Source organism: Astatotilapia calliptera, chromosome 6 (genome assembly GCF_964374335.1).
Source record: "Astatotilapia calliptera chromosome 6, fAstCal68.1, whole genome shotgun sequence".
Classification (NCBI taxonomy): domain Eukaryota; kingdom Metazoa; phylum Chordata; class Actinopteri; order Cichliformes; family Cichlidae; genus Astatotilapia; species Astatotilapia calliptera.
Window position 1 is genome coordinate 30,194,787 of NC_137427.1, and position 26,114 is coordinate 30,220,900.

Below are 26,114 nucleotides of genomic sequence, written 5' to 3' on the forward strand. Positions count from 1 at the left end.
ATACCTTCTTGAACCAATCAGAGGCAAATTCAATTAACAGCACCTGGTACATCTGCTGATGAATCCCTGCTGGACGCAAACACAGGAGGCACATTTTAGGAGTTTTCCCTTGTTTTTCCTCTCACGCTCCCTCAGGCCTTTTAAATGGAATCAAATGTGGATAAGCTGTTTCCTGCACCTACGCCATACTTCTTACCAGGTAAAAATAACCTCTCATCTCAAGCATTGCTTAGTCTGTTTTCCTGTGGTTGAAAAAACAAAAACCTCACTGTGTATCCATTTTTCCAGAGGACTGTAAATCGGATCAAGATGTCAAAGTCTACAAAGTCCACTCACCTTTCACCCGTCCACCACCACCACCAGCACAGCCACCACAACCGCCTTCCTCGTCCTCGTCTTCAGGAGTTTGCTTGCCCAACAATATTCTCTCAGCTGTACCAGGTACAGGCTCTTCTACCTCCATTTTGAATATGTAATGTCACATTTTCTTTGCTCACTGCTAAGTTTAAACATAGCTTAATAATTTATTACTTTAGTTTACTTACTTTAGTTTTACATTTAAAAAAAATTAGCAGCAATCCCCTTCAGGTTGCATGTCAGCATTCATTTTTAACCTCTTCTCAACAGTGTATGATGCCCCTTTACGTACACCCAGGGCAAAGTTTGTGAGCTATGAAGCTGAGCTGCGATGCTCTCCAGGTCTGGCAACCTGCCCCTCCTGCAGGACTCGGGTCACCACAGAGGTCACCTTTAAAGCCGGGACTTTTGCGTGGCTCGTGTGTCTTGTGTTTGTGTTATGCGGGTGAGAGGCATTTAAACACTTCAGTCTGGTTGTTTTTTGTATCCCAGCATCGATCACACATTCGATTTCTAAAAAGTCAGAGATCAGAGATCAGCATGTGGTTCTTTCCGCCTCACAGGTTGGTGCTCGGCTGCTGCCTGATTCCATTTTTTGTAAACCACTTTAAGGACGCCTACCACAGTTGTCCACGCTGTCGACGGGTTCTTCACGTGCACAAGAAGCGGTGCTGCGAGTGAACACACAATTGCTGGAGTCAAATGCACGTTTAGACATAAGAGCACACGAGTTCCTGTTGTGTAAAATTCGATATTTTAAACGTTTTAATCAAATTGTGAAAGAATCCTATTAAATAAATGTGTTCTGTGCCAATCCTTCAAGCTTTATTTCTTTGTTTTATTTAAAATGCAGAGCAGGGAGAAAAGCTTAATGTTTCAAGTGACCTTTGTTTGCATAGTTCACTGCACATCCAAACATCCAGCGAGGATTAGGCCTGCATGTGCACCTGTACTGTGCATAGTAAACGTGCTCTCACTAATCACTCTAGAGGATTAGAGGTGTAGGTTTATTTTAGATGTTTGAGCCTCAGGGTAATGAGCATCATACAAGCCCTTTTCTTTTTTTTTTTTTTTTAAAGCATGCCAACAACCTCCCACTCACAGCTCAGGTATAAGGCATCAGGAAATGTTATTCCTGTGTAGAGGAGCACTGGTGGATCCGCGAGGCAGTGACGCATTTGCAGCCAGCTGACCCTTGCATGGCTGAAGATGCATCAGAGTATCTCAACTCGGTCAGGAAATCACTTTCCTCCCTAGTCCATTCTTTTTTCTTTCGACACTTCACAAGCAAAAGTGAACTCCTCTCCTACTTGATGCTGTGCGCTGCCAAAATGCCCTTCATACCGCCAGTGTCCATCACGCGCTCTGTGTCAGGACTCGCTGGGAAGGAGAGACCCACCAACAACACTTCATCTGTATCTGCTGTGACCAAAGCTTTGAAAGAAGACAAAGGCGGCTCAGTGAAGGAGAGGCTGGCTTTGAACTTGAAACAGCTGGGGAAGAAGAGTCAGCCCAGGAGTAATCTGCCAACAATTAAAGGAGTGTCAGGGGCAAACAGAAGGGAAGGCTCGCTGCCTTCATCCCAGAAAGGCAGATCTCCTGTCACCAGCTCAGAGAGTCTGTCTAAAAGACAGCAGCACAAACACTCTGGTCACACTTCTGTAAAGAGTGACTCACAGGTGAAGCCTGTGAGAACCAAGGATCAGCAGGAGGTCCGTTTCACTCTGACTCTCACACCCGAGGCTGTCCTCCTGCTGCAGCGGAGAAACAGCGAGAAACACCGGCAACGTTCAGTCGCCAGAAATCCCGCGAGTGGATCCACCTTGGCTCCCGGAGGAGCCACGGAGTCCCGACGCAGGAGGGAAAACGTGCCCAAAAGGCAGAGAAACGGCTCTCACAGCGGCAGAGTCCCCGCTAAAAACAGCACTGACGCTGAGCTCGGAGACATAAACTCAATTCTGAAAATCTCCCTTTTGAATGAGCGGCACAAGTACGACGACGTGGAGTACGAGGAAGAGGAGAACTACGGCGTGGATGAGCGCGTGATGCTCAAATGTACAGAGTGGCTACGTGGGCTGGAAAACGCACCAATGACGGCGGGGAACAGGCTGAGTCGGAGCGCGAGCAGCGTGAAAAGTTTCTGAAGGTGACTGGAAATGAGCGAGCGCCCGGGATTAAATGCGCGTTGTCATGGTAAATGTCAAATTTCCCCCATACATATTTCCAGGATAAAAAATGTGATGTGATGTCATTCAGCATGATGGTGTCGTGGCTATCTCTTTATACTATTGGATTACAACTACAAGGGCTGTATGCAGAAGAAAAAAATATTTATTTTTATTTTGTGTTTTTGAGCCTTGGGTGTTAAGATCCACTGAAATATTTTGTGGAAAATATATTTTCATTGACACATGGCTTTCTAACAAGGTGCAAATGTGCAAGGACGAGAAGACACAACTGTTCACTGACTGCCCGAGCATGCGCTGTGAGGTGCAGTGCACAGAGCAACACAGCTGCTGCAATGTGTAATCTATAGTGATGCACGAGCCTCAGGAGGATTTGCACGTCACAGGATCGTCTCTAATAAAGATAGATAAAGATAAAGATCTCGCACAAGATGACACTTTATCCGCAGTTATGCAATGTCAGAAGAGTAACCGATGAAGTGTAATTAAAGGGAAAGTCAGCGTTTACTTTGATTTTTAATGCTTTTCCTTAGTCTTCTGTGCCCTCACTTTAAATTTCACAGCTAAGCAGTTTGCACCATTACCGTCATTTGATCAGTATCACGTTTTGTAAGACTTGCAGTCAATTAAAAAAAAAAAAGAAATTAATAAGTTAAAAACAGGGAAACTTTTAAAACTTTTTTAAAGACAAATCATTTGTACTTTTGTTTTTGTAACCAACACTGTCTAAGAAAGCGCTAAGTAGCTTTCTACGGATTTAAGGTCTTGGCTTGGCAGTTGTCAGACATTTCCTCGTGCACACACCAAGTGCGCATAGTATATCAGCTTATCCACCTGGGAGTCAAATGTTACAACACGTGTGATGGTTAATGCTATAGAGCAGGGCCCTTAATCATAAGGCCAAGGGCCAGCATTGGCTGGGCAAAGACTCGACTCCAGTCCACAGGACTGTTGAGGAGTTGAAGGAGTATGGGCTCAAATTGAGGTCATAAATATTTTGTAATTGTAAATCAGGATTTATGTGTAAAAAGAATTTGTGTGTCTGTAAAAAAAGATTTGTTTGCAGTGTTTTGGAAATTACAGTCTTCACTAGTGGAGATAGTTACAAAGCTTTCTTTGTTATGAATTAGCATACATGTGGCATAGCATACATACAGAGCTCAGCAGCCAGCGCAACAAATTCTGGATCCTTTGCTTTTAGTTAGCATTAGCAGCACATCCTACGTCCGATGTGAAAGTACCTTTATGCTGAGCACTGCGACTCACAGCAATGTTCCCGGGTCAGCCCGGACTTTGTGTTAAACTAATCCTAAAGTAATAATGGTATTTCTAACCACTGATATACCACAACTTTATCCTTTCAACAGCTACTGAAAGTTAGGGGACCTAGCTGCTATCAGAAATTTTTATAGAGATCCTCCAGCTTCAAACTGTATTACCCTTCAAGGACCTGCAGTTCAAAAAAGTAGTGATGGGACGTTCTGTATCGAGGCTTCGGAGCGTGTGTCGAGTAATGGAGGGGGCGTTTCCGCGAAGCGCGTATCGAGGCTTGCTTCATTTATGGGAGGAGCTGAAAATGATGACGTCCGAAGCCTCGCTGCCCGGCTGTACCACGTGACTGGTTCATGAAGCGGTTCGAACTTTGCCGCAAATAATCATTTTCCATACTGCCAGCATAAATATACACAGTATACTGCCATCACTACAATATACATGTTTTACACACTCCTTTTGTTGTTGACATTTACAGGCTGTGTGCAAAATGCCACACTCTTCAAATTCATGCCAGCTAATTATTTTTACGTCCAGTAGGTGTCCTGCTAGAGCAAATGAAGCTTCATGAAGCTTCGCGTTGGGGTGAACCAATTGGATGAAAAGCTCCAGTGCTTCATGGGGCTTCATCTGCCCATCACTACAAAAAAGCACCCCCTCCAACAGCCAAACCCATCTGTTCTCTGATTGGATAGTTACATTTGTGATTGACATGACATTGGCCAATCAGATGAAAGGAAGAAAAATCGGGTCAAAATTCGTACTTGTAACTTGTAGAGTTTGACACAGTTTTTTTTGGCTAAGTCCACATACAAATCTTTTTACGCACGCACGCACGCACACACTCTTTTTACACATACAAATCCTGATTTACAAGTACAAAATATTTATGACCACAATTTGAGCCCATAAAGGAGGGCGTAATTTTGGACTTTTACACTGAAGTCATTACATAAGATATAACAATTAAATGAAAGTCTTGATGCAAGCTCAATCATCAAGGTAAGCAAATCCCAGAAAGTTGTTTATCTGGAGGTTATGTTTCCAGTGGGAGAAATATTTCCTCACTCATCCAAGTGACTTCTTAAGAAATGACATGTTTCTCCCACTGAAAACTCAAAGTCCAGATGAACAGAACATCCTGGAATTAAATGACAGAAAAAATGAATGTTTTTCATTGTCTCTTTAGAAATATCATTTTTTTATAATGTAAAAAAAATAAACAAATAGGATATTTTCTGAGAATTAACAAAAACTTTCAGTTTTGTAATTACAGGAGAGTCTGAGCAATGAGCTAAACCAAATTTTTCTTTAATTTAACACATTTTTTATTTTATTTGTGCTGACAGGTTTCTTCCATCTACTCTGACAACATTTCTTTATCATGCAAAAAACTTTGAGATACTATTGAAATTTCACTTGTTTTTCTTCTATGATATTCCAAGGGACTTTAAATGGACAGTTAGACGTCTTTACAATGACAGAAAGAGGAATTTCACTAGTGTGGTCCACTTAACATCAATGTGGGCAGCATGTGACCCGGGATGTAAAATGAGTCTGACATCCCTACTTTAGAGCTTAAGTGAGTAAAAGATTTTAAATGTAATGTTTTACAGTATAAATTGATCTGAAATAATAAATAATAGTAAAAGAAAGCTCAGTCTGGTGGAACTATACAAAACTCTCCAGTGTTGCTTTTTTTTGTTGTTGTTAAATTACTAAGAAATATACTTTGCTGCTTATGGACACATGAATGGGCATCATTTCCAGCGGTTGATTCGTCGCAACTGGACGTAGGCCAGGCACATGCAGACAAATATGATTCCCAGCAAGGCCACCACGTTCCTCCAGAAGCCCCACACGGAGTAGTCGATACCTTGCTGTTCCAGGAAATATTCCCCTGAGATGCTGAAGCACAAGACACAAAGACACATTTAATCTGTGTGTGCAAGTGTGTGCATAAGTTTTAAACAGTAGCTACGTTATTTCACTCACACTGTGTTGTTGCTGTACAAAAACAGTCCTTTCAGCTCGTTAATGTATAGAGCCTAAGAAAGAGAGACAAAGAGATCAGGCTGAACAACCTCCTCACTTCACATAAAGGCACATTCAGCCCCAGTGGTCTCATTCTCACACACAAATCCTCCTCCCTTGCTTTCCGTGTCTTACATCCAATCCATATTTGAAGATACTGATCCATTTCACCCAAGAGAGCCAGCTCAGCATGGCGTTGAGATTGACGAGAAAACCACCAAAGACCTAAAACATAAAGAGGGAATGAAACTCTTAAGTGCCTATTCCTCTCTTGTACATGTCATATATGAGTCTTAGCATCTCACCATCATGAAGACGAAGGGCAAAGCAATGAGGATGTTTGCCATCGCAAATGTAGAAACGCTCGCTGAGACGAGGAAGGCCAGACCAACTCCTGCCAGACTGACCAGAGACATGGTCAGAGCGAAACAGAGGAACGTCTCAAAGGCAGGCTTCAACCCTGAAGGAATGGTGGACACGTGCACACAGGAAGACAGGAAATTATTGAGCGGGCTGCTCCTGGCACAGTGGCAGTGAGATCAAATGGAAGCTTCCAAATGAAAATTAATCAACAGCGGCTCAATTAATTAGGAAGTAGATTATGGGGATCCAGATTTTATTCATCAAACCTGGAACACCCTTGAGATGAGGCTCAGCCTGTGCAGAAGGAACTGGGCTGTTTCCTTATTCACTAATTTACTGCATCCAAACTCTCACTCATACTGCAAAACCACTCTGTGGATTTGGAGTTAGCCCTAAATAAGACATTTCATGGATGTGAATGAAACACCAGCAGCTCCTCTCTGTACTAACTGACTGTATCAGAACATCTTTCATGATACGACGCAATGTGTGTTTTGTATGTGTATGTCTGCTTGCATGCAAGGATGATGTTACCCATCATGTAGTAGGCAATTGCTGAAAACACAATGATGGGAATCATGCGATTGGGGATGAGATCAGCAAAGATCTTGGACAGGAAGTAGACGGAGGTACGGTAATAGCCGCTAGAGTTCTCATGACTGCAACAAACATTAACAGGGAAAAAAACAAACTCAAAAACAATGTGAGAGGGTGAAAAGGGTTAGATTCACTGACAATTTGAAAAACAGACTTTTTTTAAGCTATATTTTATATCAAAGTGTGATGCAACTCATAAGCATGCACCTCTTCTAAAATTAAGCTCACGCTAATTCATTGATGATTGAATTTAAAAAAAAAAATGCTTTAGAAGGCAGCAACACCACACACTTGGTCAGGACATCCTGGCTATAAGTCCAGTTAGCTATCGACAACAACAGGCTGTGCTGGCAGCCACCTATCACTTGCACCCAGCAACTTTTACAGTAAATGGATTTGACAAGCTATGCTTTTAATAAAACAAACTTTAAGCCTCAGTGCAATTTAAATGGGTGAGTTATACAAAACAATTACTCCCAGTACAGATATCACGAGGAGATCAATTATCTATAAACTCGAAAACATTTTTTTTTAATTTTCACAAGACTATAAACATGTTAATTACTGCTGTGAAGTCTATTTTAACATCTACAGGGATTGACTTGCTTTTGAAAAGAGCCCCAAGTGGCAGCTAGAGGAACTGCAGTTTTGGCATTTTGGCTGTTTTTTTCCAGCCCCTGAGATGACTGCCATGTGAGTTTGGTTTTCTTGCGAACAGCAGCCAAGATGAATTAGCTGATGAGTATTAATGAGGTTATGCTGCCTCTCTTAACGGGGCTCTAGTCCAGAGCCCTCGCAGAGAGAGCATAACCCAGATTACTTTGTCATACCGGTAGTTACAATTTACAAATGTCCAAAAAATATGTCTCATGCAGGCAGTCATAAAGCCTAAGGACTACAAAACAGACACACTAATTAAATGTGTGTGTTGCAGGCAGATGGTGGGTAACACCTTTCTCACCAGTGGCTCTTCCCAACGATATGAGCAAGTGATAGAAATCATTTGTCACCTTTAAGATGGAAAAACACATAAACAAAATTATTCTGTTTACTTGTACAGCTATTCTTGTGAGAGTTTTCTCCATTACAATCAGTGAGAGGCCAGCTTGTTTTATTTCACACCTCTTTAAAAGCCTGTCTGAGGGCTAAGACTCAGTTTCAGGGTCAATGTTCGAGTTAGGTAGGGTTAGAGCTCCGGATTTATTTGTAGTCCTTTGTGAATGCATTACTGTAAATGAAATATAGCCAACAGAGCATGACTGGCTCTGCTGGAAAAATTAAAGACCCTTTGCTCTAGTCCCTTCTGTCTTTTCAGAGTACTGTTGCATTTTCCTGGTGTCCCCTGCATTTACCAGACAACTGCAGGGATCACCCAACTTTCCCAAAGTATGTTTCTGTTTATTGCTATACAACTGGTCTGAATTATATGTCGAGAAGTTTTAGAGTACATATGGTGCCAGCGACCCTTTTGGACTGACACAAGAGTGCTTTATTGGTTGTAGGAATCTGATTGGGTTCTTGTAAAAGGCTCTTTCTTTTAAGGGGTCCCTGTGCAATAGTTAGACATGTGTAGTGAACCACAGCTGAAAACACTGTATAACAAATGAACTATTTTCTCTGACTTGAGTAATAATGAATAAAAATCGCAATGTCCAGTTGTTTTTGGAATGTCGTGTAACCTCTATGAAAACAAAACTACATGCCTTGTTTTTATGATTTATCATCTCTGTAACTATGGTGGATTTAAGAATATAGCAGCTTTGGCTTTGACTGAAGAAAAATACAGAATAGCACAAGTCACACTTCTAAAGGGCACACATAAGCTTAATGTCTCACTCACATGAAGATCGCCCTTTCATTTATAAAGAGTTCAACAGCAGAAAGATTCCCAAACACCATGTTGATGATAAGGAAGAAGAACGCTCCACTCCTGCCATTAAAAGACAAAAGAGACAATGGTTTAAAAAGTTAAGAACATGTCAGCCATGATACATTACTGTGAAAATTATTTGTCACACCTACATGTGTCATCAAACAAATGTTAACATTAGACAAATATAAGCAGAGTAAATGTAAAATGCAGGATTTCATTTAGCCATCCATTTTCTTCCGCTTATCCGGGGCCAGGTCGCCAGGGCAGCAGCCCAAGCAGAGAAGCCCAGACCTCCCTCTTCCCAGCCACCTCCTCCAGTATATCTGGGGGAACACCAAGGCGTTCCCAGGCCAGCCGAGAGATACCCTGCCCTGGGGCCTCCTCCCGGTGGGACATGCCCGGAACACCTCACCCAGGAGGCATCCTTGTTAGATGCCCGAACCACCTCAGCTGGCTCCTTTCGATGTGGAGGAGCAGCGGCTCTATTCTGAGCCTCTTCTGAATGGCCAAACTTCTCACCCTATCTCTAAGAGAGAGGCCAGCCACCCTTCGGAGGAAGCCCATTTCCGCCGCTTGTATTCGCGATCTCATTCATTTATTCAGGATTTCATTTATTAAGAGGGAAATAAACTATCTAAACCTCCCTGACACTGTGTGAAAATGATTTGCCCCTCAGAACATCCAAAAAAACTGCAGGTCTCACTTGTCTCAGTTAAGCTCAGTCTTCATGATTCAATAAGAAAGAGACTGGGGAAAAAATGGCATCCATGGGGGAGTCAAGTGGAAAAAAACAGCGACCACAAAGAACATAAATGCTTGTGTCACATTTACCAAAAAACATCTTGATTATCCACAAAACCCTAACCACAAAAATACTCTGGATTGATGAGACAAACACTGAACTCTTTGGAAGGTTTGAGTCCAGTTGCATCTGCATAAAAGTGACCCAGTATTTCATGACAAGAACATTATACTGACAGTCAAACATGGTGGTGGTAGTGTGATGGTCTGGGGCTGTTTTTCTGTTTCAGGGCAGCTTGCTGTAATTGATGGAAACATGAATTCTGCTCTCTACCAGAAACATCCTGAAGGAGAATGTGTCACCATCAGTTCATGCCCCGAATCTCACGAGCACACTTGAGTTATACAGAAGGACAATGACTAAGAACACACCACAAAATCCACCTCTGAATGGCCAAAAAAAGGTTTTGGCGTGGTCTAGTCAAAGTCTGGACTTAAATCAGATTGATATGCTTTGGCATGACCATAAACCTCAAACAACTCACGGTGTAAAATGCTCCAACGTGGCTGAATTAAAACAATTCTGTGCAGAAGAGTGGGCCAAAATTTCTTCATAGCACTGTAAAAAAAACCCATTAGAAGTTATCGCAAATGCTTGATTGCATGTCTTGCTGCCAAGGGTGGCACAACCAGTTATTAGTTTTAGGGGGGAATCACTGTTTCACACAGGGCCATGTAGGTTTGGATAGATTATTCCCTTAATAAATAAAATCATCATTTGAAAACTGCATTTTGTGTTTACTCGGGTTATCTTCATCTAACATTAAAATTTGTTTGACGATCGGAAACATAAGTGCGACAAATATGCAAATAAATATGAAAATCAGGAGGTAGGCAAATACTATTTGACTATCTGGAACCAAGTGGCCTTCACAGTAGCGGCCCTGCAATAATTCCCTACAACAATATACGGTTAAAAACATTTTAAATTATATTATGTGGAATACAGAGGTGAAAATGGAGCAGATACCCTGAATTAAACAAAGCACACTGTTGTGTACCTGTTCTGTAAAGCCTCGGGCAGTGTCAGGGGCATTTGGTAATAAATGAGTCCCACAAGAATGGCAAAGAAGATGTTGAGAGCCAGTTGGGCGTAGGAGGTCTGAGGGTTCCTCAGAGTGTTCAACACTGTCCTGCCACACACCACACGCATCTAGCTCACGCACACACAGATGCACCACACACACAGACACAAAGAGGATAATTATCAACATTTTTTATGAGTAGACAGTAAAACTGAGTCGGATCAGCACACAGCCAAGCACACTGAGATAACAGCTGGCTCGTAAACTCTGTGACATAACCTAATAAACTCACGTCTGCTTCTGTTAATCATTAAACTAATGAGACCTGAGATTTCCAACAACCAGAAAATAATCTATCATTTTAAAATTAAAAAATGTTCTCTGCAACTGACGATTTGCTCACCTGATAGAAGAAAGAGGTGGCGTAGTTGGCCGGCTTGTCTTCACCTGTGACCCCGTCAACAATGCTCTGGTTCACATGGTCCAGCTCCTCCATCATATTCTGGTACAGCTGGGACTGCTGATACTTTATTGCTAAGGGGTTTTTGCAATTCTCTTGGGTGAGAGAGGAAATCACGGTGTCAAGTTAAGGACAGCATAATAAAAACATGGATTTATAACAGCCACCCAAGAAATCTAAGTGAGATGGGTTTGGAGATGTAAAACTGAGCAATTACTCCAGAAGTGCTTAGTTACGTAACACAAACCTTCCTTTACGTCACGTTAAGTAAACCTAGCTGCCTCCCAACTCAAAGTTCAAACATGCTGCACAAACATGAGCTTGGTTTGTAATAAGTGAGGCTTTTATAGCCGCCCAGTATGCGGCAGGTTGTGTTATGAAGCAAAAACATTGTAGAATATAGTTTTTGAAATGCTGTTGGAGCAATCTGTGACCGACATGTCTAAAACTGTAACTTCACCAATAACTTTATCCAACATTGATTTTTTTTTCTTACTCACGAAGCACCAAACCATGCTTGGATATTTAACTGGTGTTACAAAGAGTGATTTGTCTATTTTAGAAGGTTGTCTTTGTGTGTGTCTCTCAGCAAAAAGTAGTTGGTGGTTGGAGAAGCGAAGTAGGAGAACATTTTTTTTAACTGTGAATTATTACTTACCTGCCATGTCCCATTGTACTGTTGATTTTGTTTCTCCATTTGTGATGTCCATGAAGAAGTCAGCTGGATTGTTGAAAGGCTCAATCTGATAGCCTGTGCAAAGCACACACAGACATACTGATAAAACCTCATTCAACTTTAAAAGCATACAAAATCTGGATTTGAGGAAGTGCTACATCCATTCATGAATCCAAGAACCCAGTTCAGGGCTGGATTATCTAAATAATCTCAGATCATTTTCACACTGTAGAACAAAGTTAAGTATGAACATATAAATATAAAACAGGACTTAAGTCATGCCCTGACTTCTGACCTCATTCAGCAGCTCATATACTGTATATTTCCCTTTGGTATTCAACTGCTCATCATTTTTTATAGGATTCTCAGTCAGAGTCTTCCAACTTTTACAGTAAATATACAAACTCATGCATTACATACCAAGGTCTGTGAAGTACATCAGGGCATGGTCTGCTGCTCCTGCATACACCACCTCCCCTTTATGCATCAGTGTGAGGTGGTCAAACTGTTTGAAGATGGAGTATCGGGGTTGGTGGATGGAGAAGATCACAGTCTTGCCTCTTCTGGACAACCTTCATACATTTTTGGACATTTTTATTACACAGACGGCAGTAGATGGTGACATAAAGAGATCATTTACACCAGAAACACCAGCATAGTGTAAATGTGAACTAAAGATAGCAATGAACAGCACGCTGCTGTTTGACTCTACCTAATTTTATACAGCGTGCTTCAGTTTTGTGTTATTTGTGTCTTTTGTGTATGTGTGTAATGAGTGATAGTTAAGTAGCTGCGCTGTACTTGTGTAGTAGACCGATGATGCAGTTTGCAGTGTTAGAATCCAAGCCAGTGGTCGGCTCATCCAGAAACAGCAGAGAGGGAGACGTGATGAGCTCCATCCCAATGCTGCACCGCTTCCTCTCCCCTCCTGATACACCACGCAGAAACTCCGTACCTATCTGAATACACACACGCAAAACTTGCTTTGCATCTAAAATGTGCAAAAAGGACAAACTAGAGTGATACTTCTGTTATAAAGTTTGATTTTTCAAAATAAAATGGGAGAGTAACTTTTCTTGTATGTAAGTTACACCAAAACACCAAACTTCAATGTATTTTTGTAGCGATTATATACAGTTTAGTTGGTACTGTGGTCTCATAGTAATAGGATTTAAAAAGCACTAATGATAAGTTATTTTGCATAAAATACTGTAAGATTTTTTGATATTTCCTCTACAGTTTAAAAAAAGTAGTTTGTGCATGGTGCTCTGTACCTTAGTGTCAGCACAGTCTGTAAGGCCCAAGTCTTCTATGATGGTGTTTACTTGCTGGTGTTTATCTGCTGTGGAGTGATCCTTAGGGTACAGACGCAAGTTGGCACTGAAAAGCAGGTTCTCTCTCACGCTCAGAGTCCCCATCAGAATATCATCCTGGAACCAAAAGGGCGACGTAGATAAACCACTCACCAGTGTGTGATGTTAAAAAAATATGCATCTGTTTGCATCTGTGTACCTGAACCACGTAGGCAGAGCTGAGCCTCAGGTCAGACGTGACGACTTTGCCGTTCACCAATACATTTCCCTGACGCAGTCCAGCTGGATTTTTCCTCCCTGCAAGTACATCCAGGAGTCTGCGATCAGGATAAAAAAAACAAAACACATCATTGGGTGGCCTGTTCATGCTTATAAACTACTGACTATGTATTTGCAGGGAAATGTCTTACGATGTTTTACCGCTTCCTGTGGCACCCATGATGGCATTCATCCCCGGTCTTATGATCCCACTGCAGCAAGTCATGCAATGCTTTAGTGATCCTTAATACATAATCCACAAGATACATTCTTTCTACTCAAGCATTGGAGGTTATACTGTTCATTTCTTTCAATGCTTTCTGCAAAATGCAGAAAATAAAAGAAGATGACAATGCTATGAAAATAAAACGCTACGGCCAAACACATACATGTGTACTTTTAGCATTCTAAGTTACAGCATATTGAAAAAGTAGAGCTGCAACTGAAAACTAATGTTATTTACACTTTTATTGCCTGATTGACCTGTACACATTAAAGAATTAAAGGAAAAATCAACACAAAGTGACTTAGCAAGGTGATAGACCAAAACACGTCACTAGAACAGACTCACTGCACCTCAGTATTCCTTAGTCATGGCACATTAGGTCTCTAGAAATCTACTTGAGGGGTAAACCCCATTCTTTTCAAAGATACTGACCAATGTGACCCAAAGTCTACCATAGGCGTTTAGGTAGTTGGGATCTGGTGATTGCAACTGCCATATTTTATTGATATTTTCATAATCATCAAGCCATTCAGTGACACTGCTTAATAAATATGAACTCAAGTGGATCCAAGTCAAGGAGCATAAAAGAAACCACCTATAGTTTTGTTTTTTGTTTTTTTGAATTTGTCACTCATATATTTAGGTGTAATGAGAGTGAATCCAGTCTGGCTCAGGTTTTTAACCTGCCAGAACATCTTTGACTCTTTTCCTGATTAACAACAGAACAACTCAAAAAGAACAATGTGGAAAGTGCATAGAGTATTTCTATGAGACCAGCGTAAAAACGTTGACTGTCACATGCTATAGTTCCAGCATGTTATCGGTCACCACACAGTAATAAAGCTGTTATATCACATAAAAGTATATGTAGATACATTCACATTCTCCCAGGTAACCAGCATGTCCTACCTCACATCATGGAGGATGATCTTTTCGGGCCCTATCTTGCGGCAGAACTTTGTTTCTTGAACACAGTAGAGGAGGTTGCTGAATGTGACAGTTGGACCCCGGTCCTGAAAGTAGTCATCAACACGGATACTATTCTCCCCCTTAGTCATGTTCAAAGAATGGAGTTGCTAGCAGAAAGAGAGGAAAAGAGAGTCTGGAAGCTGGGTTCAAAAGAGAGAAGCAGTCTGGCACAGAGACCTGTGCAGGCTGAAGGAGATACAGGTGAGTGAAAATGTAATCAAAAGATATCTCTTATTACCCATCGGAACTTTGGACTCTCTCAATCCTTAAAGAGTTGTGGCTTACTGTGATCATGTGGCACTGAACTCTCCCATTCAAAATCACAAGCACAGCAGTAATTCCACCCATGAGCATTACAATCTATGCAAGTAATTTGATGGCAGCTGGTGATATGCGTATAGTATAATGCTGATTACCCCTATGAAAGTATTGCAGATGTCAGCCATTCTACCATACCTATACGTTAATACATGTTTATTTATACAGGTAATTTATACACAGTACGATTATTCATATTCATGAAGGCGACAGCAGTATTAATGCCAGCAAGCACAAATTCTGTCATGGTCCTGGGTCGGTGACCCAGCGCTGTGAGTTTATTATTATTATTTTCTAGTTTATTCTGATTTTGTATTAGTTCTTTGGGTTTGGTTGTCGTGTTTATTATCCCTACCTGTGTCTCCCTCTGTGCTCTGTTCGGGTCCCCGAGTTTTGTGTTGTAAAACAGTCTGTGTGTTTCCTGTTTTACTTTGTAGGTCTGTGTCTCGTTATGTCCATTAGTTCCAGCTGTGTCCCCTCCTGTGTGCCATTTCCTGATTACCTGGTGTGTGTATTTATAGTCTGTATCTGCCTGTCCTCCTCCTCGCGTCGTCTGCGTTTCTCTGCTAATGTAACATAAATAATGCAAGTACTGTTTTCTGACTTCACACTTTGTGAGCTACTGTTTGAGAAAGTCTGAGTATTTAGGAGTATTTGTGTACCATGATTGTTACTTGGTCTCAGTGACTACTGTTCACTCTACTGATCTTGAATTTAAAACGAAAACAAAGAAAAAGTATGAGCACAAACAGGGTGTCCTTAGACCTTTGACCACACTGATTACATGTACGACATTTCCATGGTCGGGCTGCCCCCTAACGCACGGAATCCACTGTAACAGGCTATAGAAAATCTTCTGGGTGGGATCAACATTGTTTTTCTCCGACAATTTGTCTTTTTGTCACCGTCCAATCAGGCTTCGTGTTCAGCATCAAGCACCGCCTATAAAATTGTTTCTACCAATCTATTTTCAGCACATTGAGATAATGGGAGGGGCAAGCTCCAGAAATTCCGAGGTGTTGTCATTGCGTTCCTCAGTTTTGTGTGTTTAGCACTGGGTGTACGGGTGGGGTGTTAAATATCTACAATGTGGCTATAACAGCAGTTCTGGCTTTTATTTTGTGTACTTTGACGTATTGTTCCGGTATAGCACAGAAAAGTATAGCACAGCCGGGAAATTAAAAATCCTGTATTTTACACGAAGGTTAGCTTATAAGCTATTAGCTAACGCCTAACGTTAGCTATGGAGGAGAGGAAAGAGGAGGGAGAAGCGGAGATCCAAGAGCACGGCCCCGAGCACTGGTTCTCGAAATGGGAACGGCAGTGCTTAGCTGAGGCGGAACAGGATGCGCCAAACGAAGAGGAGTCCGAGCAAAGCCAGCAAAAGCTGTGGCACCTCTTTCAGAACTCAGCCACGGCGGTAGCACAGCTCTACAAAGGTATGTACAGAAGATGCCGGAATTCAAGCTAAGCTAGCCGCCTGAGCTAACATTATCGCTGGGCGGAGAGACACAAAGGGCACTATTCACAGCTTTTTCTCTAAAGTACAACCGGCGTTGTTTGTCACCGTTGTAGTTTGCAGTTGGACTGGGAGGTGTATTCTTTCAAACAGAGTTTAAAATCGAGTCTTCGTCGCTTCTCGTCTTGATTATCGTGACCCTGTTCCTTTTGCTAGCTAACTATACCACATGCTAACGCTAGCAGCCGCTAACAGCCGGTCACCGTGTCAGAGCGTCGGACAACAAGGCTGAATGTAGCTCACGGTGGCCTTAGCTGTCAGAGGTCTCACTGGTTTAAGGGATTGAAAAGAAGACACGCTAAAATGTCCCCGAAATAACGGGTTAACTTGCCGGTGCGGGCGTCACGGGTTTATTACAGTTGTTCGTCGGTTATGTACACGATATGGCTTACACAAAAAGTGTTTTGTCTGCCGGTTATCAGTTATACAGCTAGTCAAAATGGCGAAACACAGGGAGGAGATGGTAGACTGAAAACAAGACATTTGTTGACGCTTAGTCGTAAATTTTTATTATAGCGGTGTTGTGGACGTCCAGAAGTTAACGACACAAAAGACGGTTTATACCAAGACGCAGTTCAGTTTCCTCTTTCTGGGTGCAATGATTTTCATTACCAGAACAAAATGGCGAAAGGATTACCATAAATGTTCTTGTTGAAAATTTGTCCTGCCCAGATATGTTTGTTTTTTTTGTTTGTTTGTTGTTGTTTTATTTTTTGTTTTGTTTTTCTCTTTTTTGCTCTGACAGCCTCTCATCAGGACCAGAAACTCGCTGTAAATTGTGATCCCTTAGTTATTCAGATTTGTCCTGCAGGGGTTTTTGTGTGTTAAATGCTTTAGTTGCCTCGAATTGCCTTGATCACCAGTATATGGGATTTATTTGATGTCCTATCCTCAATATTTATGGAGCTCTATTTCACCAGTACAATTACGATGTTTGTCCACCACTGTCTAGAAATCCTGCTTGGTCAGGTACTTCTGTTTACAAGACCCTCCTCCCCGTGTGTCCTAAAATCAGGAACACACCTGTACATGAATACACTTATGAGCAGCCAGTGCAGAAAAAATGTAAGAGTTTCTAGTCAGGAAAACTGCATTTATTTTTTGGGTCATGAAAATACTATCATTGCATTTCTTTTAAAAATAAAAAAACTGGAGGTAAACATCGCACAAGTTGTTGATATTCACATAATTTTACTTAAGCATCCTAAGCATATGCATAGTTTTGAGAGTTTTAGTTTTAGCCTTGAGACTTATTGTGGTGGATACTGAATTTGAAAATGCTCAAACAGTGTTTCTCAAATCTGAGGTCAATCAGCCAGTCTGCTGACTCAGTCTTTAGGGTGTCTTCCATTGTAGCCAGAAAGCTATTAATGGATATGTGGATCATGACTTCCTGTTGTGTGCGTCAGTCAGTGTTTGCAAAGACACATACATGTTAAAAGGTGACAAAGTCCATGGTTTCTTGAAGATTAAATGGTATCTATTCTTTAGCTCCATGGCACCACAGCCCTGCCGAACTAAAAGTAAAATCATTTTAGAAGCAACTCGGTGGCCATCTTGTAGCACATTTTTAGTTTCAGTCCCCATCTGTACAAGTAGGAAGAGAACCATAGCCTCAATTTCAGTCGTTAGTGGAACATTAGTTAAGACAGTAAAAACTGTTACAAAAGTTTATCATCTTCACCTTAAATAGGGTATAAAAGCATCCCATTATAGAAAAGGAGTATACTTTAGTCATTGTAGCACAGATGCAGAAAAGTTCCAGTTACACAGTTAAAGCAGTTATGAACCTTAATGTGCACAGGTGTCAGAACTGCATTATTAAGTAATATTTTTCTTGTTTTGGCTGTTTGGCAATGGGACAGCAGCCATCTGTCGCATCTCCCATTGATTTCTGGGAGTACAGATTTTCCTCATTTTTTGAACTTCAGTGCATTAACTCATTGCCATCCATTCTCCTTCAGGATTTTCTGGTAGAGAACCAAATTCATCGTTCCATCAATTACAGCAAAATCTACCTCAAGCAGCAAAGCAGCCCCAGAACATCACAGTACCACAACCATGTTTTACTGTTACAGTGCTCTTCTTTTTATGGCATTCTGTGCTGGTTTCAGCTATTGTCTCATCAGTCTACAGAACATTTTCTCAGAAGTCTTGGGGATCATGAAGATGTTTTTTGGTAAATGTGACACAAGGTGGTGGTTTTCCCCTCAACTCTCCCATGGGTGTCAATTTTGCCCACTCTCTTTCTTATTGTTTATATTATGAACTCTGGCCTGAACTGAACCAAATTAGGCCAAATTGTTTAGATGATGATCTTGGTAGTTTTGTGACCTCCTGGATGAGTGTGTACGTTCCTGGAGTAATATTGGTAGGCCGGCCACTCCTGGCGAGGTTCACCACTGTGTTTTCTCCATTTGTGTATAATGATCTCATTGTGATTCACCTTTAGAAGTGCTTTTGAAACCACTTTTAGGCTGATAGAAACATAGTCATTGATATCTTGGCTATTGAGTTTCCTTAGTCATGGCATCATTTGTTGCTTTTTGATATCTTTTGAAGCCTACTTCATTTTGTCAGAGAGGTGTTTTAACATTTTTTATTTATTTTTTTTTAAAGAGGGGACAAACACTTTTCCATGGGACTATATAAAGTCTCAGATAAAAATCAAAATACCAGCAGACCACAAACCGAACCAGTTGCTGCAATTTGACCTTTTCTACACGTTATGCATCTGTTTATAGAGTAGATATTTATGTATTGCTCATTTAATTTTCTGTTCGTTCACTTGGTTTTTAGCTCTCATTTCTTTTTGTTTGTCTGCCTTTTGTTCTTGTCGCTAAAGAATAATTTTGTAATTCACAGATCGAGTATGTCAACAGCAAGGACTCTCCCTCTGGGTGCCCTTCCAAAATGCAGCCACAGCTGTCACTAATCTGTATAAAGGCAAGTAAAATGATACTGTTAACCATTATGTGGTTCAGCCTTTTTATAGCATTTTATATGTACAAGTTGCGATTGTTGTGTCCAGAGATACTGAAATTAGGCATCCTTGTATGTCATCAGAGAGTATGGAGGCCCGCCAGCGGAGCTATGACCTGGGCATCCACTTAGGCTATCAGCGCAGGAATAAAGAGGTGATTGCATGGGCGAAAAAACGCAGAAGAACTATAAGACGAGAAGAACTCATTAGCTTCCTGTGTGGCAAAGTTCCACCTCCTCGTACAGCTCGCGCCCCACCCAGAGTTTCCATGGTATCTGCGAGCAGACCGTCACCTTCGGAGACTGGCAGCTCAGTGGAGACCGACCTGCAACCCTTTAGAGAGGCCATCGCACTGCATGGTTAGTCAAAGCACCTGAACGCTTTATGAAGTTGCAAGGCTCGAATTCATATAAGTTGTCTTATTCTTTTTTCCCCATCTCTTCTTTTCCAGGCCTTAGTGGTGCCATGGCCAGCATCTCTGTGCGTTCTGGTCCTCCTGGTTCCCCAACTCACCCTGCACAGTCTCTCAGTCGTCGTAGGAACGGGCTTCATGATGTGGACCTCAACACCTTCATAGCTGAGGAGATGGCACTCCATTTAGATTCCACCACCAATCGTAAACGAGGCCCTGCCCCCTGTAGTGATGTCATCACAGACTCACCCACGCATAAACGTAACCGGATGCTCTGAACTCTTCCCACACCACTGATCCCTCCTCTGTCTGCTCCTCAGTGGCCAACTGGACAGCCGATGGGGACTCGCGCCTTGGCCAACCACTGAAATCTTCCTTAGTCGCAATGCTACAAATAAAGAAAAAACTGTTCTCAGCGTACATATTTAGCCCCTCCTTTAACCCACTCATTTTCTCAGCAGGAAATTTGGTGTTGTCTCACACGTCCTCTCAGTGGTAGAGTTCTGTTCCTTTTAGCAGATTTACTTTCCTGTTTGTTAGCCCTCTGTCGATCTGATACTGAGGCAAGCACACGTTACACTTGAAGTTCTCGACGTGCAGAATGTTCAGTTGAGATGGTGGTTGTTGTTTTTTTTTTTGTTTTGTTTTTTTGGGGGGTGGGGGGTGGGGTTCTGGCCGGGCTCCTTTGTGCTTCACATTCAGTGATCAGATGGACCAGACTGTTGCCTGCAGTTTGCGGTTATCTTCCCCTCTTTCCTCAGGCATACTTCCTCCTCTTTTGAGTGCTCGCCAAACCAGACTGAATCCGGGCTCCTTGGGAGGCCAAACTGCCTCCCTGCCGCGTGGCTCAACTCAAAACGCTTTTCAGCGTGTGCATCTCATTCTGCTGCTGTGTTTGTGTATCTGACAGCAGAAATGCCACTTACTGTGTCGTACTTGTCTTCGCCTTTGAGAAAGCTGCTACAGTATCTCTGGTTTTTGTGCAACAAAGAGTGTGTGTGCGCGTGTGTGTGTGGACGCTTGTGGACGCAGGGTTCTGGCAAATTCAGTTTCCACTTCACAATTTTCTCTTTTATGAAATTCATCCCATTTTATTTTTCTTCAGTTGCTCTTTACAGTCCAAGCAAGGGTCTTATCACGAAGCGGGTCATTCATATCCACACAGATAAGTGGGGTGACGGGGTGGGGAAAGTGAGATGCATCTTATGTCTTTTATCTCTGCATTTTCTTTTTCTAACCATGCTGTTACCTGTTGTAACGTTACAAATAATACAAATGCGCTACGCACAGTTTCCATATCAGTGTCCAGGAGAACTCGATACAACACAGGCTCTCAAATTTTTTGCATTCTGAGCAGTAACAGTGTTTCAAAGGCTGCATCTTTGTTTGCATATGACCCAACAGTAACTGGGAGACTGTTGCCAATAACTCGTCTCTTGTTTTACAACCCTTTCACACCTGTGACTTCAGCTTTAAATCTAGAAAATTACAGGGGGCAGCTGCCTGTGAGCTAGTGGAGGGCCGATGGCTGTGATATTTTACTTTAGCCCGCTCATGGACTATTGGGTGTGTTGAGTCAACAAGGCACTTGTTTTTGCTGATTTCACACTGCTTTGTGATACAATCTTGTGTAATGTGTGTACATAACATGTAGGTGCTGTTATATGTGGTACATTATTGTAAAAAGGAGTGCAAATCCATTAGGATGTCCATGTACAATAACAATTCTGACATTAAAGAACAGTACAAGTGTTCAACTTGTTTGAGTTTTCTCACAGTTATGTTCCTTGTGTTTAGTGCAGGAGGAGTTTTTCTCGTTTCTGTGGTATTTTAATAAATGCCTCAGTTGTTGGTCATAAAAGAACACTAAAGGGTAGGACGAAGTGGAGAAACCTGAGCCTTTCAGGTGTTAGCTGTCGCAGTGCTTCTCTGTTAACTCATGCCTTTTTCATTTGATACCAAGAATAAAGGATCATCTGAATGCTGCGCTCAGTCTGCAGAAGCAGGTTACCTCGGTTTGTTAACATTGTGCAATTCATTGTTGCCACCACAGGGGGGTGACAAACTACATGCTACTGCTTTAAGAGTTTTAAGCAGACACTTCCATGACAGGAGTTTGTTTTAATAAAAACAATCTCGTTAATCTAGAAGAAATTCTTACATGCAAATTTGTAAATTGGCAGCATTTACACACAGGGAGGTGTGTTGAAGGGCAAACAAAGATAAACAACAAATATGAATACCAGGGGAAGAACAAGCTGCAAGTGAGCAATGCTAGTGCTGCATTTGATGAGGAACTAGGAAAAATAAAAGGAAAAGGCTAACAGCAGGATTTTTTTTTTTTTTTGTTTAAAAGCAACTTTTTATTCTTGTAATATTTCTCAACCTGGTAATTAGATTTTTTTTTTCAGTTCACACAGTGAATGTAGAATATGCTTTTTGTCTCACTCTAACATCAGAAAACATCACTCTAGAATAGAATAGCTTTTTATTGTCACTGTTACAAGAACACCGAAAGGCAGTTTGGCATTTCTCCATGTGTGTCAAGTACACAGTAACAGACAAATTTACATTTACACAAGAGTTCTAGTGTTTCATCGGTTACGTGAACTAAAAAATTGTTTGTCTACCCGCAACAAAACAAACTGGAGGTTTCCTGGTTACTTAACCACATTTGGCATCAAAGGTGCGAGAGTTGCAAAGGACAAACGTTTGATCCACTTTTGAATCCACCAAAAGACACACAAACCACAAAGGCTAACCTATTTCTCTTATAGCAGTTAAGATGCCATTAGTGGTGACTCACTGTGTTAGTCTGCAGCTGACAGACTGCTGCACATAGCTGATGAGCAGAAGTAGTAATGCACTTAGTTCATAGAGACAGTGGCATCATTTAACACGAGGGAAAAATGAGATTAGGGCAACGGAAGGGAATCAAGAACCGGTGCCAAATCATCCCATCCACTGGCACCAGTACTTCCAAGCTTATCATTTCCTTTTATCAGTGCTGGCATGTTTTCATGACAGCTGCACACTGCAAACTAATGATGTCAGGCTCAGCAAAGCTTTCGGAAACTTGAGTCACTCATGCGTCTTGCTTTTTGTGTGTTTACAGACTGGGAGATAGTAAAACACTGGCACACACGCACGCACACACACACTGTATAAAGAATCAATAAGTGAGCTGATAAAGAATCAGATCTTTAAACAGTATTGATGAAGGCATTAGTATCAATAAGACCTTATCGATACCCTCCTCTTATTGTCACGGACAGACTGTCGTGAACATCTGACACTTTTTAAAGCTTAGACCTTTACAGATACAGTTTTGTGTGTCTTTTTTCAGCCTTTTTTGTGTTTCGTGCAGCCAAGATAAACAGCATCGAAACCATGAAACATTCTTCTCCCCTCGCTTCCATCATTTCAATCAACACACAAACTCTTCTCTCTGTGCAGTTAACGTTCCATCTCCATTAAACACTCAGTGCTTATACTTTTGGTTGTTTTTTTTTGTTTTTTTGCCATTTTCACTTAACTTTTTCTATTTTTCTTTTGTACTTTTATACCCGCAAGCAGCATTCATACCAAATCTGACAGCATTTCACCTTTGCAAAGCACAGGTGAGACAGGTACAGATAAGAAATCCCCAGTTATGAGAGCCACTGACTCACTTCATAAGCTTGTCTGTTGTTACACTATTATTTTTATGCGTACGTGGATCCCGATCAATGTTCCCTCTAAACTGCTGGCACGGTCTCTGCTCACAGAAACTCTGTGTTGCACACACACACAAAAATCTAACCTGAATTGAAATTAAAATGAAAACTTTAACAATTCTGTTTTGCAGTGTTAGTCAGTGACTGGCTGCTCCCGTATGGGATCAGAACGATGCCACCATATCCCATAGTCCAGCCAATAATGCGACTCACAGGCTATGACAGCGTCCTTATGTACCGACACCGGTGTTTTAGCAAAGCGGCGTGGCTGATGTGGAGTGAAGCCACATTAATGACAACGTGTACAACGACTGAAGATGTGAGCAGGACAGACGGAACAATTGACAGAAAAGGTATGGACTTTATACCAGTTTTTAAATTGTGTTGATAGGCCACTAAAACCAGAGTTATGATAAAAATATGCAATGTTTGGTTACTGCGGGAAGAAACGGTAAAAACGGCGTTTTATAAGGAAAACGCTGGAAAGCGCTCTCCCTGTAAGCAAAACCAACCCCCCGGCCTCCCTCTCGCCACCACCACTACCCTTTCCTATTGGTCGAAAAATGTACCATGTCACCAATCAAATGAGATGGCAACATGGCATTTAGTTGTTTAGGAAGGGGGAAGTTTTAGGAGTGACGGTGATGTTTTGAGATGTGAGAGATTTGCCACATTTAGCGCAAATCTTGTGTAGTTAGTGTGTAGTGTAGTCAATAATTTTGTTGTGTCAGAACAATGAGGCGACTGCTAAATGTTACAGGTGTTACAGCAGTGATACATCTCCTGCTGTCAGGCCTGCAGGTATCAGGCTGTTGTTCTCCTTTATCTCATAGTGGACAGAAATTGTTTTTTGGACTGGCACAAATAATTTGTGTGGCATCAGATTTGATGCAGAACAGCTGATTGTTCTGTAAATAGTTTGAAATGTTTATTTATTTTTATTTAAAAAAAACAACTTAACTGCATTTTTAGGTAAACATATGCAAAAAACTTTCTTGTTTGCATAACTCAGTTACTTTTTTGAAGAAGTAACTATATAATTAATTGCCCAACATTGGTCATTATACTGTATTTTGCAGGACAGACCACAGACTCATACTCATAATACAAGTCAGAGCTTTATATAAAAAAAAGAAAAGAAAGTTGTGTTTTCAAAATTGGAGCTCAGGTTATTATTATTATTTTTTACTTCCAATAGTGTTAACATACTACACAGGTCATGAACAAGATTTTTTTTTAAATTTTCATTGTAAGTGGGCTGAAGCAGTTAATTAAAAGTAGTCTAACATAAATGCTGTAATTTGATTATTTTGATCAACCATGTAACTAGGATGGATTTGATGCTGGCGTGTCTGCTGTTGCTCACAGTGGTCCAAGCGACCGCTCAGGGAGTTTGTGTGTTCGCTCAGACACATGAAAAATTAGAGGGAACATTGATCCCGATGCAGACTGATGGAAAGTAACTTTATATTTATAAGGGATTTTTAGTACTGGGCAGAGGCAGGGGGTGAACTGTCTGCTGCTTTAAACAAAAACCCCACATTGTTTTCCTAAAATAAGTAAACTCTCTCCTGATTCGATCATCGATAACTTTGAGGCACACCATGGATTTTATGCACATTTAGGGTGGAATTCTTCCCCATAACAGAGAAACCCAGCTACTCTGCTAAAATAACAAAGGTAAAAGTGATTCCCCATTTTATAGCATTAATCTTCAGATACATTATATTGCCAAAAGTATTCATTCATACATCCAAATCCTTGAATTCAGGTTCCTGTTCCAACATGACTGTGTGCACCAGTGCACAAAGCAAGGTCTAAGGAGACGTGGATGAGTGAGTTTGGTATGGAAGAACTTGACTGGCCTGCACAGAGTCCTGACCTCACCCCAACAGAACACCTTTGGGATGAATCAGACTGCAAGCCAGACCTTCTCATCCAACATTGTGTCTGACCTCACAAATGCACTTTTGAAAGAATGGTGAAAAATTCCCATAAACATCCTCTTACACCTTGTGGAAAGACTTTTTAAAGCTGTTCATATTAATTATTACATCATATTAAAAACTATGGATTAAGAATGGGATGTCACTCAAGTTCATATGCGTGTGAAAGCTGCAGGCTTTCTGTGTATTCCATTCCTTGTCTCTGCCTGATCTGACAGCAGTTTTATTTGACCTGAGCACACATGCAAAATTGTTCTGCAAAACTGAGTCCTGCCACCTCCCTCCACTAATTCACTGCCAAAGAATGAACAGGAGGACTCAGATGTCCCAAAGAAAGAGTTGCCAGATTAATAGCGAACACTTGACCTCCCACTTTTTTAGACTCAGCCAATTAAATACCAAAGTTTGATTTGTTCTGCCACTCCAACCGCCACAGAGATGCGCGATAGACACCGGCGCTGCCTTACACTGCATCCGGCTGGGATATCTGTTCCTCCTTTCCTGCGCTGACACGACACGGTTGTTTTTGTTTCATCATGTATCTGAAAGCTCTAAAGGCTGCAATTTGATGGAACCATGGAGGAGAAGCAGAGCTGTTTCACGCTTCAAAAGAAGCCCTCTTTATGTGCACGTGTTTGTGTGTGTGAGAGAGAGAAGGAAAGGGAACGAGAGAGTGAAAGAAAAAGACATGACGAGAAGCAACAAGTGCCTGAATGTTCCAGAAAAACCCCTCGAAGATGGCCATCTGGGCTGCGCTCACACACACACACACACACATAAACACACACATATAGGTGTCTCCTAGGATGC

The 26,114-nt window shown here is 41.5% G+C and overlaps 4 protein-coding genes across 4 annotated transcripts; 3 read left to right on the plus strand and 1 right to left on the minus strand.

Annotated features, from left to right (window-relative positions):
- LOC113024458 (lipopolysaccharide-induced tumor necrosis factor-alpha factor homolog) lies at positions 1-1,173 on the plus strand. Its single transcript, XM_026171573.2, has 4 exons — positions 1-199; positions 289-441; positions 628-802; positions 921-1,173. Exons 1-4 carry the CDS (start codon positions 145-147, stop codon positions 1,036-1,038), a joined length of 501 nt encoding a protein of 166 aa, XP_026027358.1. The 5' UTR covers positions 1-144; the 3' UTR covers positions 1,039-1,173.
- A 7-nt stretch (positions 1,174-1,180) lies between these two features.
- On the plus strand, positions 1,181-9,330 carry LOC113024457 (uncharacterized). The gene is made up of 2 exons (XM_080303094.1): positions 1,181-2,550; positions 8,937-9,330. Exon 1 carries the CDS (start codon positions 1,557-1,559, stop codon positions 2,499-2,501), a length of 945 nt encoding a protein of 314 aa, XP_080159220.1. The 5' UTR covers positions 1,181-1,556; the 3' UTR covers positions 2,502-2,550; positions 8,937-9,330.
- abcg2b (ATP-binding cassette, sub-family G (WHITE), member 2b) lies at positions 5,111-15,219 on the minus strand. Its single transcript, XM_026171570.2, has 16 exons — positions 15,084-15,219; positions 14,351-14,517; positions 13,368-13,427; positions 13,157-13,274; positions 12,919-13,074; positions 12,446-12,603; positions 12,065-12,216; positions 11,627-11,719; positions 10,912-11,063; positions 10,485-10,636; positions 8,650-8,739; positions 6,747-6,871; positions 6,155-6,309; positions 5,985-6,074; positions 5,811-5,863; positions 5,111-5,723 (listed from the first exon to the last, which is right to left on the minus strand). The coding sequence occupies exons 2-16, from the start codon at positions 14,497-14,499 to the stop codon at positions 5,576-5,578; spliced, it is 1,851 nt and encodes a 616-aa protein (XP_026027355.2). The 5' UTR covers positions 14,500-14,517; positions 15,084-15,219; the 3' UTR covers positions 5,111-5,575.
- A 497-nt stretch (positions 15,220-15,716) lies between these two features.
- Positions 15,717-21,393, plus strand: hapstr1b (HUWE1 associated protein modifying stress responses b). Its single transcript, XM_026171574.2, has 4 exons — positions 15,717-16,167; positions 19,113-19,193; positions 19,314-19,589; positions 19,682-21,393. The coding sequence occupies exons 1-4, from the start codon at positions 15,972-15,974 to the stop codon at positions 19,918-19,920; spliced, it is 792 nt and encodes a 263-aa protein (XP_026027359.1). The 5' UTR covers positions 15,717-15,971; the 3' UTR covers positions 19,921-21,393.
- The last annotated feature ends 4,721 nt before the right edge of the window (positions 21,394-26,114 follow it).